Here is a 14,497-nt window from a genome sequence, read left to right as displayed (position 1 = left end):
ATAGTATGTTTCTGTAATGATGCACTATGTCATGTGAACATCACCTTTTTTCTTAACATACTATAAACTCACTACATGAAGTTCAGAGATAACAGAGTATTACCATCTATGCCAGACATACTGAGGAAGTCCATTATGTTCAAAAAGTCTGTGGAATTGGGTTTCTATACACTAAGAGCATACACTATTCATCATTTCTTTTCTTTTCCCTTTCCTTTATTTTTGTGTCTTTTGCAGTTATCAAAGTCCATACATGAAAAAACATGTAAAACTCAATACAATTTTGTTTCAAAAGAGTAACTTAAGACCAAGAGCAAAAGCAAAATTGTTTTGAGTAATTTTTTAAATTTTTATTTATTTTTATTTCATGTGCATTGGTGTTTTGCCTTCATGTATGTTTGTATGAGAGTGTCAGATTCCCTGGAACTAGAGTTACCGACAGTTTTGAGTTGCCATGTGGGTGCGGGGGATTGAACCTGGGTCCTCTGGACGAGTATCCAGTGCTCTTAACCACTGAACCATCTCCCTAGTTCCTGTTTTAAGCAATTTTAATTTAAGAGAGCTATATAGTCTCATAACAAGAATAACTCTTTTTACCTTCCCTATATCGAACACTTATAAATTCCTTACCATATATTTATTAAAAATCATTTTGGCTTTATAGCTACACTGGAAAAGATTGTAACAAACTGGGAACTTTATACAAACTATGACAAAACAACACCAGAGAACCAATGATTTTCTTCCTTTACTTACTAGTGATTGCACAATGAAGAGAATTTGGCAAGTGCTTAGAATTTAGTGCTTCTATGGAAATTGTTAGCTGCCCTTCTAGCAACGCTCCCTTTAATATTCCTGTTTCACACTTCCAGTGAATGATTAAATACCTCAAAATCTGAAAAGAACACAATTCAAATAAGACACAACCTTTAAAATCCTAACACAAATCTGTAGGACAGTTAAAACTCTAATATAAAATACTGTATTCCTGCTTATGAAATCTCAGATTTACATTTGTTCAGAGTACAACATTGTATCTAAGTACAAAAAATAGCTGGAAAATGGCATGAGTAGACAGTATAATTCAACATAATTTCGCACCATGACAGGAAATTACGATGGTAAGTTTCTGGGTAAGTTCATCTGGAAATGAAAATTAAAAATTAAACAGCAGGGTTTTTTTTTCTTTTCTCCCCAAATACAAGCCAACTATGGAGAAGAGTAGCATCTAATTCTGAATCATCTTTGCCATTCTAGTGAACATTTTTGAGTATCAGAATGAGAGAAATGCTTAGCTACATTATTTAAGAATGCTGGGAGAGCCAGGAGGTAGTGGTGCACACCTTTGATCCCAGCACTCAGGAGGCAGGGGAGGTGGATCTCTATCTCTGTGAGTTTGAGGCCAGATTGTTCTACAGAGTGAGTTCCAGGACAGCCAGGGCTACACAGAGAAACCCTGTCTCAAAAAAAAAAAATGCTGGAGAGGAGCTGGAGAAAGTGTTCTAAGGTTAAGAGCACTTGTTATTCTTGCAGAAGGCCAGAGTTCAGTTCTAAGCACCAAGTTGGCCTTGAACTCAGAGATCCACCTGCCTCTGCCTCCTAAGTACTGGGATTCAAGGCATGCGCCGCCGCCTCCTCCGCCTCCGCCTCCTCCTCCTCCTCCTCCTCCTCTTCCTCCTCCTCCTCCTCCTCCTCCTCCTCCTCCAGAGAGTTCTGAGTAAACAAATTTGGGAATTAAGATCCTGATTTGCCCCAGAGTTGGTGAAGACAGTTTCCAGGCTCCTCTACACTCTAACAGCCTCCTTCACATTTTCTTCTGATTCCCTCTGTTCAGATTTTTCCAGCGTCTTTATGTATAACGATAGCAGTTGGGAAAAGAATACTGGCTGGTGAGTCAGAGCCCTGGTTCTATCCCAGGTTCTGTCATCTGTGAAATCTAATACCCCAACTTCCTTTGACGATGACAAGGAAGACAAGGGCCATGAATACTCTAAGTTATCTCAGAGCCTGTGATATTCACCTGTGTCTATATTCACCTGTGCGGTGTCCTTTAGAAGGTTTGGAGCTGGCCGGGCCGTGGTGGCTTGCACCTTTAATCCCAGCACTTGGGAGGCAGAAGCAGGCGGATCTCTGTGAGTTCGAGACCAGCCTGGTCTACAGAGCGAGTTCCAGGACAGCCTCCAAAGCCACAGAGAAATCCCGTCTCGGAAAAAAAACAAAAAAGACGGTTTGAGCTAAGTGCTCCTTTAGGTAATGACTGCAAAGTTGAACACACGTGGCACCAGGTGTTCATCAGGGACAACCTCCAGAACTAAGCAGTTCACAGTCCACAGGTATAGAAACCTAGGATGAGCCCTTGGATTCCACCTTTTGTCGTTCAGCCCAGGACTCTGCACCTCATGGTGGCAGCCCCGGGGTCGAATCACACCTTGTTCTCGCATTCCCATTTTGGATGGAGTGGTGCCTCCTTGCATACCATCTGACTCCCGGTCCACCCTTTCATGGCTGCACATTTCCTTCCTGCCTTTCCGAGTCCCCTCTCAGCATAGGTGGGTAGAAACGTTGGGAATCTAGCTGGCCTACTTCCGCCCCCTCTCAGAATCATCTCAGGCTTGGCAAACACCATAGTTCATGAGCCTTCGCATTCTCAGCTTTAGGTGGTGGTGTAAACTCGCACGAAGGCAAGCCCAGAATACACGTCCCTCACAAAGGACCCACGAGGGTGACGGATAGTCCAGCACCTCCGAGCCTCGGGCCTCACGCCCTCCCCACAATCCCAAAAAAAGCGAGATTTAAATTTTTCTTGCCATTCACAGCATTTTCTCCTCCACCTCATGAAATGCCAGATACCTCCGCCCAAACTTTGAGGTCTCCTCACAATACCCTCTTCTCAGAAAAGTGTCTTTCTCTCCCTTCCCAGCATCACCTCACACACAGCCAAAGCCGTCCTCTCCATTCTGTAAGGAGAGCGGCCACAGCACTCAGGATTGCTAGCTGGTCACAACCTCTTCCTCAGCTAGGAATTCGACCTGGACTAGCGCCCCGCCAGGCCGCCGCGAGCCAGTCCCTTCCCGCCGGACAGTGCGATCGCCCCGCCCCCAGGCCTCGCGCCTGCGCACTGCGGGAGCTGCCCGAGGCCGCCCGCCCCGGTAGGCGGATGGGTAGGAGGACAGGTGGCACAGCTGCCAAGGTTGGAGGCGAGCCGGGAGGAGGCCGGGCGGTGACTCCTCCCGAGGAGACTTTCCCACGGTCTCGCCAAGACGCGGCCCTCGGCCCTTTTCAAAGCGCTTGGATTGCCCTCGGCGTTTTCCAGGGCCGGTACCTGGAAAGCTGCCGCTGCGTAGTGCAGAATCCCAAGCTGGCCCTAGACCCCAACCGGCTTCGCCTTCTGTTCTGAGGGTGGTGCCTGGGACCAGACTTTCCTTCCCACATCTAACACAGGGAAATATGGGTGGCTAATTAAATCTGAATTTTAGGTAAACGATCTTTTTTACTCCATATTATGCATGCCATGCAATAAGATTTGGGATAAATACTAAGAAAATTGTTTTGAAATTCAAAGCTGGAAGCTGGGGACCCTGTATTGTATCTGGCAACCTGTCCCCAGGCCTCTCCCCAGTCTATTCTAGGAGGAATCTCGGAGCTTTCCCCCAGATCCTTCCTTCCCCACGTTTGACTTCACAAAACGTGTGGCTGACAAGCAGTTCTGAGTGTCCCTGGCTGGAAGGAAGTTCTACAGGCTGCAGAAGCAGCTTTGTGAAATGGACTTAGGCTCACAACTACCGAGAATCTGACAGATTGTTCCTTGGGCTGCCAAAAGAAGACACTGGTATGAGAGATTCTTGCCTGGCAACGAGTTACCCAAAGAGAAGGGTGGAACAGGGTGTTGGCTGCTTTCCTTCGGAGAAAATTCTTTCACTCCAGAAGCTGGGATTGGACAGAACTGAGTGGAGCTGGCAGGGTGCCTGCCCAGGACAAACCTTAGTGCTACTTCAAAGAACTTGTCTTCTGGGACCAAATCATACCCCCTTCCGGTATGCTCAGGGCTCTTGCCCTGATTCTCCATCTCAGGTGTTCACAGCTAAACATATTGGAGAGATGGCTTTTATTTCTGAAATATTCATTTTAATAATCAAAATTAAAATCTGACATTTGGGAAGTCACTGGAGTCTTTCCCTTCTTTTCACATTTCATTTAAAATATTTCCCATTGAAAATGTCAGCTCAGCAGAAAAGCTCCACCTTGAAAATACCACTGGAGATGAAGGGTGGGGGACAGTAGCTAATGGCAAAGTACTTGAGGTGAGTTGGTTGTCTTGGCTACCAGCCCTCCTCCTTGGAATGAGCCTCAGGGATGAAGGTACAGGGAACACCCAACACTATCCTATATGTAGGCATATTCCTAACAAAGTAGCCTGGTAGAGAGCGCCATCACATTGAATCTAGACCAAAGGTGGGGAGCCTTTGATATGAGGGTCTGCCTTCAGGACTTCCATAGTGTTTATTCTTGTAATCAGGCAAGGTTTGATACAGACTTGACAGTTGCTGAGACTCAACACTGCATGTGTTATATACTCTCTACCTCTGTCTAGCTCCACTTGTTAAAAGTAATCCTGAGTAACAGGTACTACTAAACAATGAAGATGAGGCTCTAGGGAGAGGTTGTGTAACACTCAATTTGTAAATGTCTCAACCAGAATCTTAGAACAAAAACATCTCCTAAATCCTCCTTGCACCTCTCTGTATCTACCCAGTGTTTCTCCTACCTGGACGCGGCCTGCCTAGCTGTCTGAGAGTTCCTTAGTGTGACATTTGTCACGTCTGCTCTGCGCGGCCTGTGTCCAAGAACGTGCGGAGGGTGTCGGGTATTGAAAACACAGAGACTCGTTCAATGATATAAAGAAAACTTTAAACAGGCTCCAAAAAGGTTCAAGAAAAACTTCCTAAGAAAAGCTCCCACCAGAGAAACTTCTGCTCTCTCCTCTCCCCTGGCTGGTTCTGCTCTGACACCAGAGGTGGATGTGTGTGGGTTTTTTAAGGTGCGGTTAGTCTTTTGACAAGGTCGAGGTCAGGGCGGTTTCCGTGGGAAGGCCTTTCCCAGGAACTTATTGTATCGTTTTTAGTAAACATGTTATTGTCTTACAGCTGCCTACTCCCAGGCAGAAGGGGAAGTGGCCAGGAACTTATTGTATCGTTTTTAGTAAACATGTTTTTACTAAACATTGTCTTACAGCTGCCTACTCCCAGGCAGAAGGGGAAGTGGGTCTCTGCTCAAGGTCTGGTGTTCCCACAATTCACCCCTTTTTATTTTCAAATGAGGCACTCCTGGCTTAGGTCAAGTAGGGTCACCCTCCCTTTCCCGTCTTTGGGAGACCTTGAACCCCTGTTTTAGGTGGGAGGGGTCTTCCCCACAGGTTGCCCGTCATCGGAGATACCCCAACCTTAAATCATCTGTAACCAACCTTCATGGCTATCGGGATTGCCATGGGCTAAGCTAAGCAATACTTGGTTACGGATCTCTTGTCTCTGGAACAAGGCACGTTTGAGCTCGGCATAAAGCCATAATGCCTACCGCCACTGCCACCATTTCCAGGACCCCCATTGACATAGCGCCTCTCCATCACCATATCCATCACCAGATCTGGGCCATAACATTCTACCAGCCTTCATCTGTTACAAGGGTAACCCGCATGTGATTTACATTTACAATTTGATAAAGTTTCCAATCGTTTCAAGATCTGCTCAGGAAAGCATTTAGAAAGTGCACTTGCACAGATACATTAGGTATAATCATTGATGTTACACATGTAGCATTACGAAAAATATGAACAATAGTTGTCGCATTAGGACAAGTTGCATTTCTCCAGAAAAATACACTGGCCTAGTCGTGATTCCAGAAACAGGAACCATCAAGTGACCATGTCCTGTTCAAATACTGAAAAGAGGCTTTTGCCACTCATCATAGTCCATACCAATGTCCAAATGCTTTAAATGGGTCCTTTTTTCTCTGTTAGCTTCATGATGAAAACTCATGGGTCCGGAAGGTTGATGCAGCAGGTCTGTTGAGAAACTGGAAATCTCGAACCGACTGTTTTCTTTCTTTTTTTGGGCTGTAGATTCGATGACATCAAGGGTCAGGAACACTGATTTAGGAGATCTCACTCAAACTGGCTTAGGTAGGCTCCCATGGTCTCAGGTCCAGTTTTTCTCTGCTCCATGCATCTCACTAAATGGTCTGACAGCTGCCGAAGCTTTATTCTTTTCCTGCAAGAAAACACAAACATGCCCTCGACCCCAAATTAGGGTCTTCTCCACTGTCTAGTGTATGGATGTCTCCATTTGACCTGAGCAATGGTTGCTCAAGTTCCATCATGCCAGAATCTGTCTGAAACTCACTGGCATTCACATTATAAAATTTTTAAATGAGGAGTGTATTATTTGATGAGTCATGTGGGGACTGGGGGCATTATTTCTCCTTTTTTATTTTCTAAAAAATTTTTTTGAACTGTTGAAGCTGGGCCATAACAGTAGAAGGATTTGTCTACCCTCCTTGGTTAACTATCTAGGTAAATTGGGCTTATTACTTAGATTATTTGTAGATGTCCATTAAAAAGGACATATCCTTTGAATATTTCCCAAAAACTTCTGAAAAATCACTCAAAGATTGTAAACTATACTGTGTCCAAATAACTTTTTGAAAATTATTTGAAGTCTGTGAGCAGTCTTTCCCAATCTAACCTGTAGAGCTCTCACTAGCTGACAAGGCCTCATTTGCATCTTAAATTTTTCTGTTAAAACATTAACAGACTGGCTGGATGTTCCTTTTGGCTATATTTAAAGCAATCTAGGTAGCTTCTTAACTATTTTTGAAGGGATTTAAGTATCCTTTTAATCATATAAGCAGTTTACACTCACGCATTCACAATCACATTTCATACATACTGGTGTGGCCACACCATACATTCAGAACATACATGCATCTTTCAGTCATCCTTTTTCCCTAGGTCATGATTAGTCTGTTGCAATGAAGCTTCCTTAATTGAAATCTATGTAAAAGAACAACTCCAGCCAATCCTTGAACTAAAAAGGTTAAAAAGTCCTATATGTTTTTATCATTCCTCCATTTGAGCTACAGTCATGGGGTACAGCCGTACCTACTCCTTGTAACTCTGTAGATGCAAGGTAGAGAGGCCAGGCTTTTGGCCAAAAGTTTTTAGAGATGACTCACAAAATAGAACTTAAATGTAAACAAAATTTTTCATTCCATATACCTTTGTCTTTGTCTTTTTCTTTAATTAATACCAGTACCAGTTTTTTTTTTTTTTGAGTCAGGGTTTCTCTGTATTGTTTGGAGGCTGTCCTGGGACTTACATAAAGGTGTGTTGGGATTAAAAGCGTATGCCGCTGGGAATCTCTTGGATTCCCCTACTTCCTGACCCTGGTATCAGGCTTAGGAGGGGAAACTCAGAATGTCTAGTTTCTGACTTTTTAATCTCATTGGCAGCAGCCGCTTCCAATGTATTATTGGTGTTATAAAATGGATGAACAGGGAGCTGGCATTAACATGGGGGAATCCTCACCAACGCCCATATTTCCCTTACCTGAGTGTTCAGCAATGGTTGGATCATCTTTATCATGGTGAGCATTACTAGTATCCGGAGTAGTATTGGGGTCGACATGCCTGATGCACCGTTCGGGGACCCAAATGGGCTTCTCACTTCCTGGAGGGAAAACACAAACAGCCCCTCGGACCCTAGCTAGTAGGGAGTGGGTGGCTGCCATTTTCCTGTAATCAAATCCTTCCATCTGACCCATCCCAAGGACTGGGAGGGTTTGTTCCAATGTCTCTCCATAGCAGACAAATTATTATGGTCTATGGTCAAAAAATTTAAAATGTAAAGTATGGTGGATAACTGAATATTGGGGAGGTAACATACTCCCCTTTTTTATTTTCTTAAAATACTGTTTGAGAGTGGCATGGGTGCGCTCCACAATAGCCTGTCCCGTGGGGTTGTGAGGAATACCAAAAGAATGGACAATGTGATGTTCCCTGCAAAAGGCAGCAAAGCGATTGCTGGCATAGGCAGGGCCATTGTCCGTTTTTAGGGCATCTGGAACACCCATGTAGGCAAAGGCCTGCAGGCAATGAGAAATAACATCTTTAATCTTCTCTCCTGAGTGGAGAGAGGCAAAAATCAGTTTAGAATACGTATTCACCGAGACATGCATGTATTTTAATTTCCCTGCCTGTGGCAGGTGAGTGACATCCATTTGCCAGAGATGGTTGGCCCTGAGGCCCTGGGGATTTACCCCTCATTGGGAGAATTATGATAAGGGGCACAATCAGGGCACTGAGAGGTAATCTGTGTAGCTATGGATAAGGGGCACCCAGTGTGAAATTTAATGGAGCGGGCATTTAGATGATACCTCTCATGGAGCTGGTGGGCCAGCTGCTCCTGAGTAAATAAGACCCTAGGGCGGGTCAAGGAGTCAGCAATTTCATTGCCCTGGGCAAGGGGTCCTGGAAGGTTAGTATGTGCACGAATAAATCCCACATAAGCAGGGTGGATGCGCTGCCAAATAAGATGTTGGAGCTGAACTAATAAGGAACGAACCTGGGAGGTTGGAAGAACATATGGAGAAGTTTCTAAAGGTCTAACAATGTTGGCAACATAAACACTATCCGTATATAAATTAAAGGGCTCTCCCTCAAACATTTGGAAAGCCATCAAGCATGCAAACAACTCGGCGGCTTGTGCTGACATCTGCCCTATGGGTACCCTCTTCTGCACCTGAGAAGAAACCACCACCGCGAAACCCTTGGAGGAGCCGTCTGTAAAGACTGGGCGAGCTCCAACTAGAGGGTTCTCCTTTAAAATCTTGGGAAAGATCACAGGGTGTTGTTTGAAAAAGACATCAAGGGGCTGTTGGGATATTGGTTATCAAACTGTGCACCTGTAGATGTAATAAACAGGGTCCACCCATCATGGAAGATCTGTAGATGTTCCACCTCCTCCTTACCATAAGGAAGGATAATTTTATCAGGACTCTTTCCAAAGGTTTGAATGCTAAACTTGTGTGCCTTCCACAACAATTGTAAAATGAGATCATAGTAAGGGGTCACTACCTTCTTAGGGAGGCTGACAAATGTACCCAATAAATAGGACCAGTCTGCCAAAACACGGCAGTGGGCGAAAAGCTAGATGAAAGTACAACCAGAACAAGGGGCTGCCCATAATCTATACGCCGAAGGTGGGCTTGCTCTATACTTCTTAACAACAATTGTAGGGCTTCCCTGGCCTCTGGGGTAATCTGTCTAGGGAAGTTGGAGCAGGGTCCCCAGGAAGAATATCATAAAGCGCTTTAAGAGCCCCTGTTTTAATAGAAAGAGAAGGGCGAAACCATTGCACCTCTCCCAAGAATCTCTGCCAATCATGAAGTGTTTTTAAATTTGAACAATCGATTTGGAGTCTTTGTGGCCGGAGGCCAGTTTGTTGAATTTGATGACCCAAATAAGTATAAGGGGGTCTCTTTTGGATCTTTTCAGGAGCCAAAATAAATCCTCGGGCCTCCAGAAGCTCCTGTAGCTCTGCAAAGGCTATGTAACATTGTCTTTCTTCGGCCGCGGCCAAAAGAATATCATCCATGTAGTGGATAATGTAAAGATCAGGGAACTTACGTCTGAGGGGATCTAAACAGGCAGCTACATAAATCTGGCATATAGTTGGACTATTAGCCATCCCTTGGGGAGCACCACCCATTGGAAGCGAAGGGCAGGCTCCCTAAAGTTAATCGCAGGAAGGCTAAACGCAAACCGAGGACTATCTTGAGAATGCAAGGGAATAGAAAAGAAGCAATCCTTCAAGTCAATGACAATCAAATGCCAGTCTTTAGGAATGGCCACAGGCACGGGCAAGCCAGGCTGCAGAGCCCCCATAGGCTGCATGGTCGCATTCATGGCCCTCAAGTCTTGTAGTAACCTCCATTTCCCTGAAGATTTTTTTATTACAAATATAGGGGTATTCCAAGGGGACGTGGAAGGAACCAAATGACCTGCCTCCAATTGTTCTTGAACTAGCTGGTGAGCCGCCCTTAGTTTCTCCGCTGGTAAGGGCCACTGTTCCACCCATACCGGATCATCTGATAGCCATGTGATGGGTATGGGGGCTGGCGGCGCAACAGTGACCCTCATCAAAAATGGCCAAAACCCTTCCTATCCCCTGGGGCCCTGGTCTCCAAAGGGAGGGATGCCACAGGGCAAACCTCTCCCTGTTCTAGTTTACCTAGTTCCCTCCCCGGGCTCCAGCCCCTCCCTTGCATCATCTGGGGGCCCCTGCTTTTGGACTTGGGTGCCTGAGTGGTGAGGACCACTCCCATTTCTTGCATGAGGTCCCGTCCCCAGAGGTTAATAGGGAGGCCAGGCAAAACATATGGCTGGAAAAGCCCTGTGTGGCCTTCAGAGTCTTGCCACTTTAAGATTCTGAGGCTTTTTGGGGCACAGCCTGTCCTATTCCCTGGAGGGTCACTGTCCCTTCCTCTTTCGGCCAGGTGGGGGCCAGAATTTATCTGAGAGGACAGAGAAATCTGCCCCAGAATCTAAGACGCCCATAAAGGACTTGCCTTCTATCTTTAATGTAAGCTGGGGCGGTTCTCCATAGTGGCTACCCAAAATGCTGCCGGGCCGGTACTTCCAAAACCTTGGTTGCCCCTTTTCTCTTTAATTTTTCTAGCCTCACAAGGAGATGTAGGGAGAAGGAGTATCTGAGCAATCCGTTCTCCTGCAGGGATGGCAACAACCCCACTGCCCACTGATGTCATTATTTTAATCTCCCCCTCACTATCCTGGTCTATAACACCAGGGTGTACCTGGATGCCTCGAAGAATAGTACTGGACCGTCCCAAAAGTAGTCCGACCGTGCCTGGGGGCAATGGCCCATGCACCCCAGTAGGGAGGGCCTGGATCCCCATTTCCGGTGTTAGGATTGCCCAGGCAGAGGGAGCGAGGTCCAATCCTGCACTCCCCGAGGTGGCTCTAAGGAGGTCTGAGATATGAAGGGGTTGCTCTGGGGGAGAAAATGAGTCCTGCCACTGCCCAGAGCAGGGGTCATTGCCCCGTACAGATTGGTTTTGGGGCCCTGGGGCGGGGCCCTCCTCCCGTTTCCCTGATTATTATTAGCAGAAAGGAAATTTCCCTCCCGGTCAGTTTTAGAGTAGCAGTTATTGGCCCAATGATATCCCCTTCGACAACGGGGGCATAAACCAGGTCTCTTGAGACCCGCAGTACTATTTTGAGGGCACTCTCTACGGAAGTGTCCCTCCCTACCGCAGCTAAAACATGTTTTTCTCCCTCCCAGGGTAGGTCTTTCTTTCCCCACTTGGGGCCGAATGGCAGCAGCTAACACTTGGCCCTGGATGAAGTTCCCATCAATGTCCCTACAGATCCGGATATAGTCATTTAGACTTTTATTGCGATAGGGGCGAAGGGCTTCCTTACAATATTTATTTGCATTTTCAAATGCCATCTGCTTTATGACTGGCATCGCAGGCCCAATGCCCCCAAATATTCTTTCTGCTACCTGACTGAGACGGTCTACGAAGTCTTGAAAAGGTTCGGAAGGTCCTTGAAGGATTTTGGACAGATGATCCCCTCCTCCCTTGGAAGGCAATGCTTTCCAAGCCCCTTGGGCCGCTGCTGCCACTTGGGCATAGACTGCGATGTCATATTGCATTTGTTGCTGAATGGTGGCATATTGACCACTTCCGGTAAGCATCTCCACATTTCTCTGGGGCTGTCTGGCCTGTGCATTTCTTTGAGCTGTCTGGCTGCATCTTTCCTGAAACTCACCTCTCCAAATCAAATAATCTCCCCCCGACAGAGCTGCTCTGCAAAGCTGCTGCCAATCGCCAGGTGTCAAATTAAGAGACGCAAAAGATTCCATTAAGGAAAGTGTAAAGGGAGCCTGTGCTCCATAATTTAAAGTTGCCTCTTTAAGTTGTTTTATATCCTTAAAATTTAAAGGGTTATGACGCCTAATGACCTGTCCAGAATTGTTCGGATCTGTAACTTCCATTACTGGGGCCACCACCGGGCAGCATTGGACCCCTCCTCTGGGTCTTCCCTCCAGGTCTGAGAAGGACTGGGTTATCTCATAGGAGGAGTCCCTTTTTTCAGAGTATGGGGAAGGGTTTCTCTCCCTGTCCTGTCTTTCCTTAATTAGAATCTTTTTAGTTCTTTTTTAAGGGCCGCGATCTCAGCAAGTAACCGTTCCTTTTCAGACTGTGACGAGTCTGAGTCTGAGCTACTTCCATTTTCTAGGTCTGATAGAGAAGGATATAACCGATTCTGACCGGAGTCCTTCTTTTTGGGTTGCGCCCGGAGATGTCTACCCGTTTTTTTGTTGTTACTAAGAGACTCCTCCTCATCCTCACTAACAATGGAGCCTCTAGTTTCAATCACAGTCTCTTCATCATCACTCTCTGCCCCTGAACTCAAGGAGGCTTGAGTCTCAGTCTCTTGTAACTCTAAAAAAGCCTCTTTTGTGTCCTGAACTACCTGGCGGTGACGAACCTTATCTGTCAAAAGTGCTCCCCTCACTAATCTCCATAAGGAGAATGTCGTAGGGGGCAAGGACTCAGATCCCTCTTTTTGTAAAAGTCTATGAAGATCACGGCGAACCTCCTCCCAATCTGGAATATTTAAGCTTCCCCCAGTAATGAACCATGGACTGGCTCGTTCGATCGATTTTAGAAAGCCTTCTAGGGTTTTAGACTTGACTGCAGTCCCATGTTCTTTAAGTAACTTTTTTAGTTGATACTGCAATGATTCTAGCTTCCCGGAACTATTCCCCATAGTTTCTTAACCCCGTCCACTTACCTCGCTTTCACGATCTCAGTGGGACCTCCAATTGTCACGTCTGCTCTGCGCGGCCTGTGTCCAAGAACGTGCGGAGGGTGTCGGGTATTGAAAACACAGAGACTCGTTCAATGATATAAAGAAAACTTTAAACAGGCTCCAAAAAGGTTCAAGAAAAACTTCCTAAGAAAAGCTCCCACCAGAGAAACTTCTGCTCTCTCCTCTCCCCCTGGCTGGTTCTGCTCTGACACCAGAGGTGGATGTGTGTGGGTTTTTTAAGGTGCGGTTAGTCTTTTGACAAGGTCGAGGTCAGGGCGGTTTCCGTGGGAAGGCCTTTCCCAGGAACTTATTGTATCGTTTTTAGTAAACATGTTATTGTCTTACAGCTGCCTACTCCCAGGCAGAAGGGGAAGTGGCCAGGAACTTATTGTATCGTTTTTAGTAAACATGTTTTTACTAAACATTGTCTTACAGCTGCCTACTCCCAGGCAGAAGGGGAAGTGGGTCTCTGCTCAAGGTCTGGTGTTCCCACAGACATTATTGATGTTACCATAAAATGCGAACTCCCTCTACAAGATCCAATGAACCAAAGCAGTGATACCCTCCTCTCCTGCAAACTGGGATTTGAATAAGCCATGGCTTTGACCCACTTTTTTTTTTTACTCATCAGCTTGTATTTCCAACCTGTTTGGATCTAGTAAGTAATATGCTGTTGGATATCGCATTATGAAACCATGTTTACTCAAATTCCTTCCTCGGGTCAACAAATGCTATACTCAGAAGGGTCTGACCAATTATCTTCAATAGATTAAGATGTGTAAGGCCTAAAGAAATAGTCCACCGATTGACTAAGAAGCTTTTGCGTGTAACTTTGTGTATTTTCTGCCTGGTATCTTACTTGAAGTATTTTTAGGGACCCATTCTCACTGATTCCTAGACTGTGTGACATGCTGGTTGGGTTGTTATTTCTCTACTCACTCAGAAATTGGACTGGTGTTTCATGCCTTCTTTGGATATTGATGTTCTGAGGCAAAAACAAAAACAAACAAAAAATATTGCCTGGCCAGTAAAAATCCTCAGAACTCCAGATTGACTCTGAAGACCCCAGAAGACAAAAAGGGGAGTTTGACATCACAAGCAATGCTGCCAGATAAACAGTAACATTTAAGCTGCCTTTTCCTTTTCAATGTGTTCTCTATACATATTCCAGACACTTCTTAGGTTGTACTTTATTCTCAAGTTCCTCCAGATCATTCGCATGCCTTGAAACAAGCCTACCTTAGAAATTTAGATGGAAATATCCCTGGGACGTCCCCCCTTGTTAAACCATTGTGAAATAAGGTTCATTTGAGGACTTTCTCTCCTGGGAAACAAGCAACTATAACAAGAGGTCATTTCCCACATAGACAATGAGAAAGGGTTAACTGCTTCACTCAGTCCTGAGAGAAGTCTGTCCCCCACCAGTTCCCATAACCGGGTTTCCTGAAATGGAGCAGGTCCCAGGTGCCTCTCCACTAATCACATCCTTGCAAATGGGGCCATGAGCTCAGATTAGCTCATCCCTTCACCTTCTTGAGGCCTTCTCCACCTGGAGCACAGAATCTGGGGCAACCTCACCACTGACTTCCTATCTGGGGTCAGATAG

General features: G+C 45.7%; 1 protein-coding gene across 1 annotated transcript in view; it reads right to left on the bottom strand.

Moving 5' to 3' along the window:
• CUNH11orf80 (chromosome unknown C11orf80 homolog) overlaps positions 1–3,432 on the bottom strand; it is a 63,529-nt gene extending 60,097 nt beyond the window's left edge. The window contains 5 exon segments of the mRNA XM_005064053.4: positions 757–895; positions 2,927–2,983; positions 2,985–3,059; positions 3,062–3,360; positions 3,363–3,432. Coding sequence (XP_005064110.1) covers positions 757–895; positions 2,927–2,983; positions 2,985–3,059; positions 3,062–3,360; positions 3,363–3,432 — 640 coding nt within the window.
• Positions 3,433–14,497: the final 11,065 nt, after the last annotated feature.

This window comes from Mesocricetus auratus, unplaced genomic scaffold (assembly GCF_017639785.1).
Source record: "Mesocricetus auratus isolate SY011 unplaced genomic scaffold, BCM_Maur_2.0 Super-Scaffold_4256, whole genome shotgun sequence".
In the NCBI taxonomy this organism is placed as follows: Eukaryota; Metazoa; Chordata; class Mammalia; order Rodentia; family Cricetidae; genus Mesocricetus; species Mesocricetus auratus.
The sequence above is the reverse complement of the archived record's forward strand: the minus strand, read 5'-3'. Positions and strand labels throughout refer to the sequence as shown.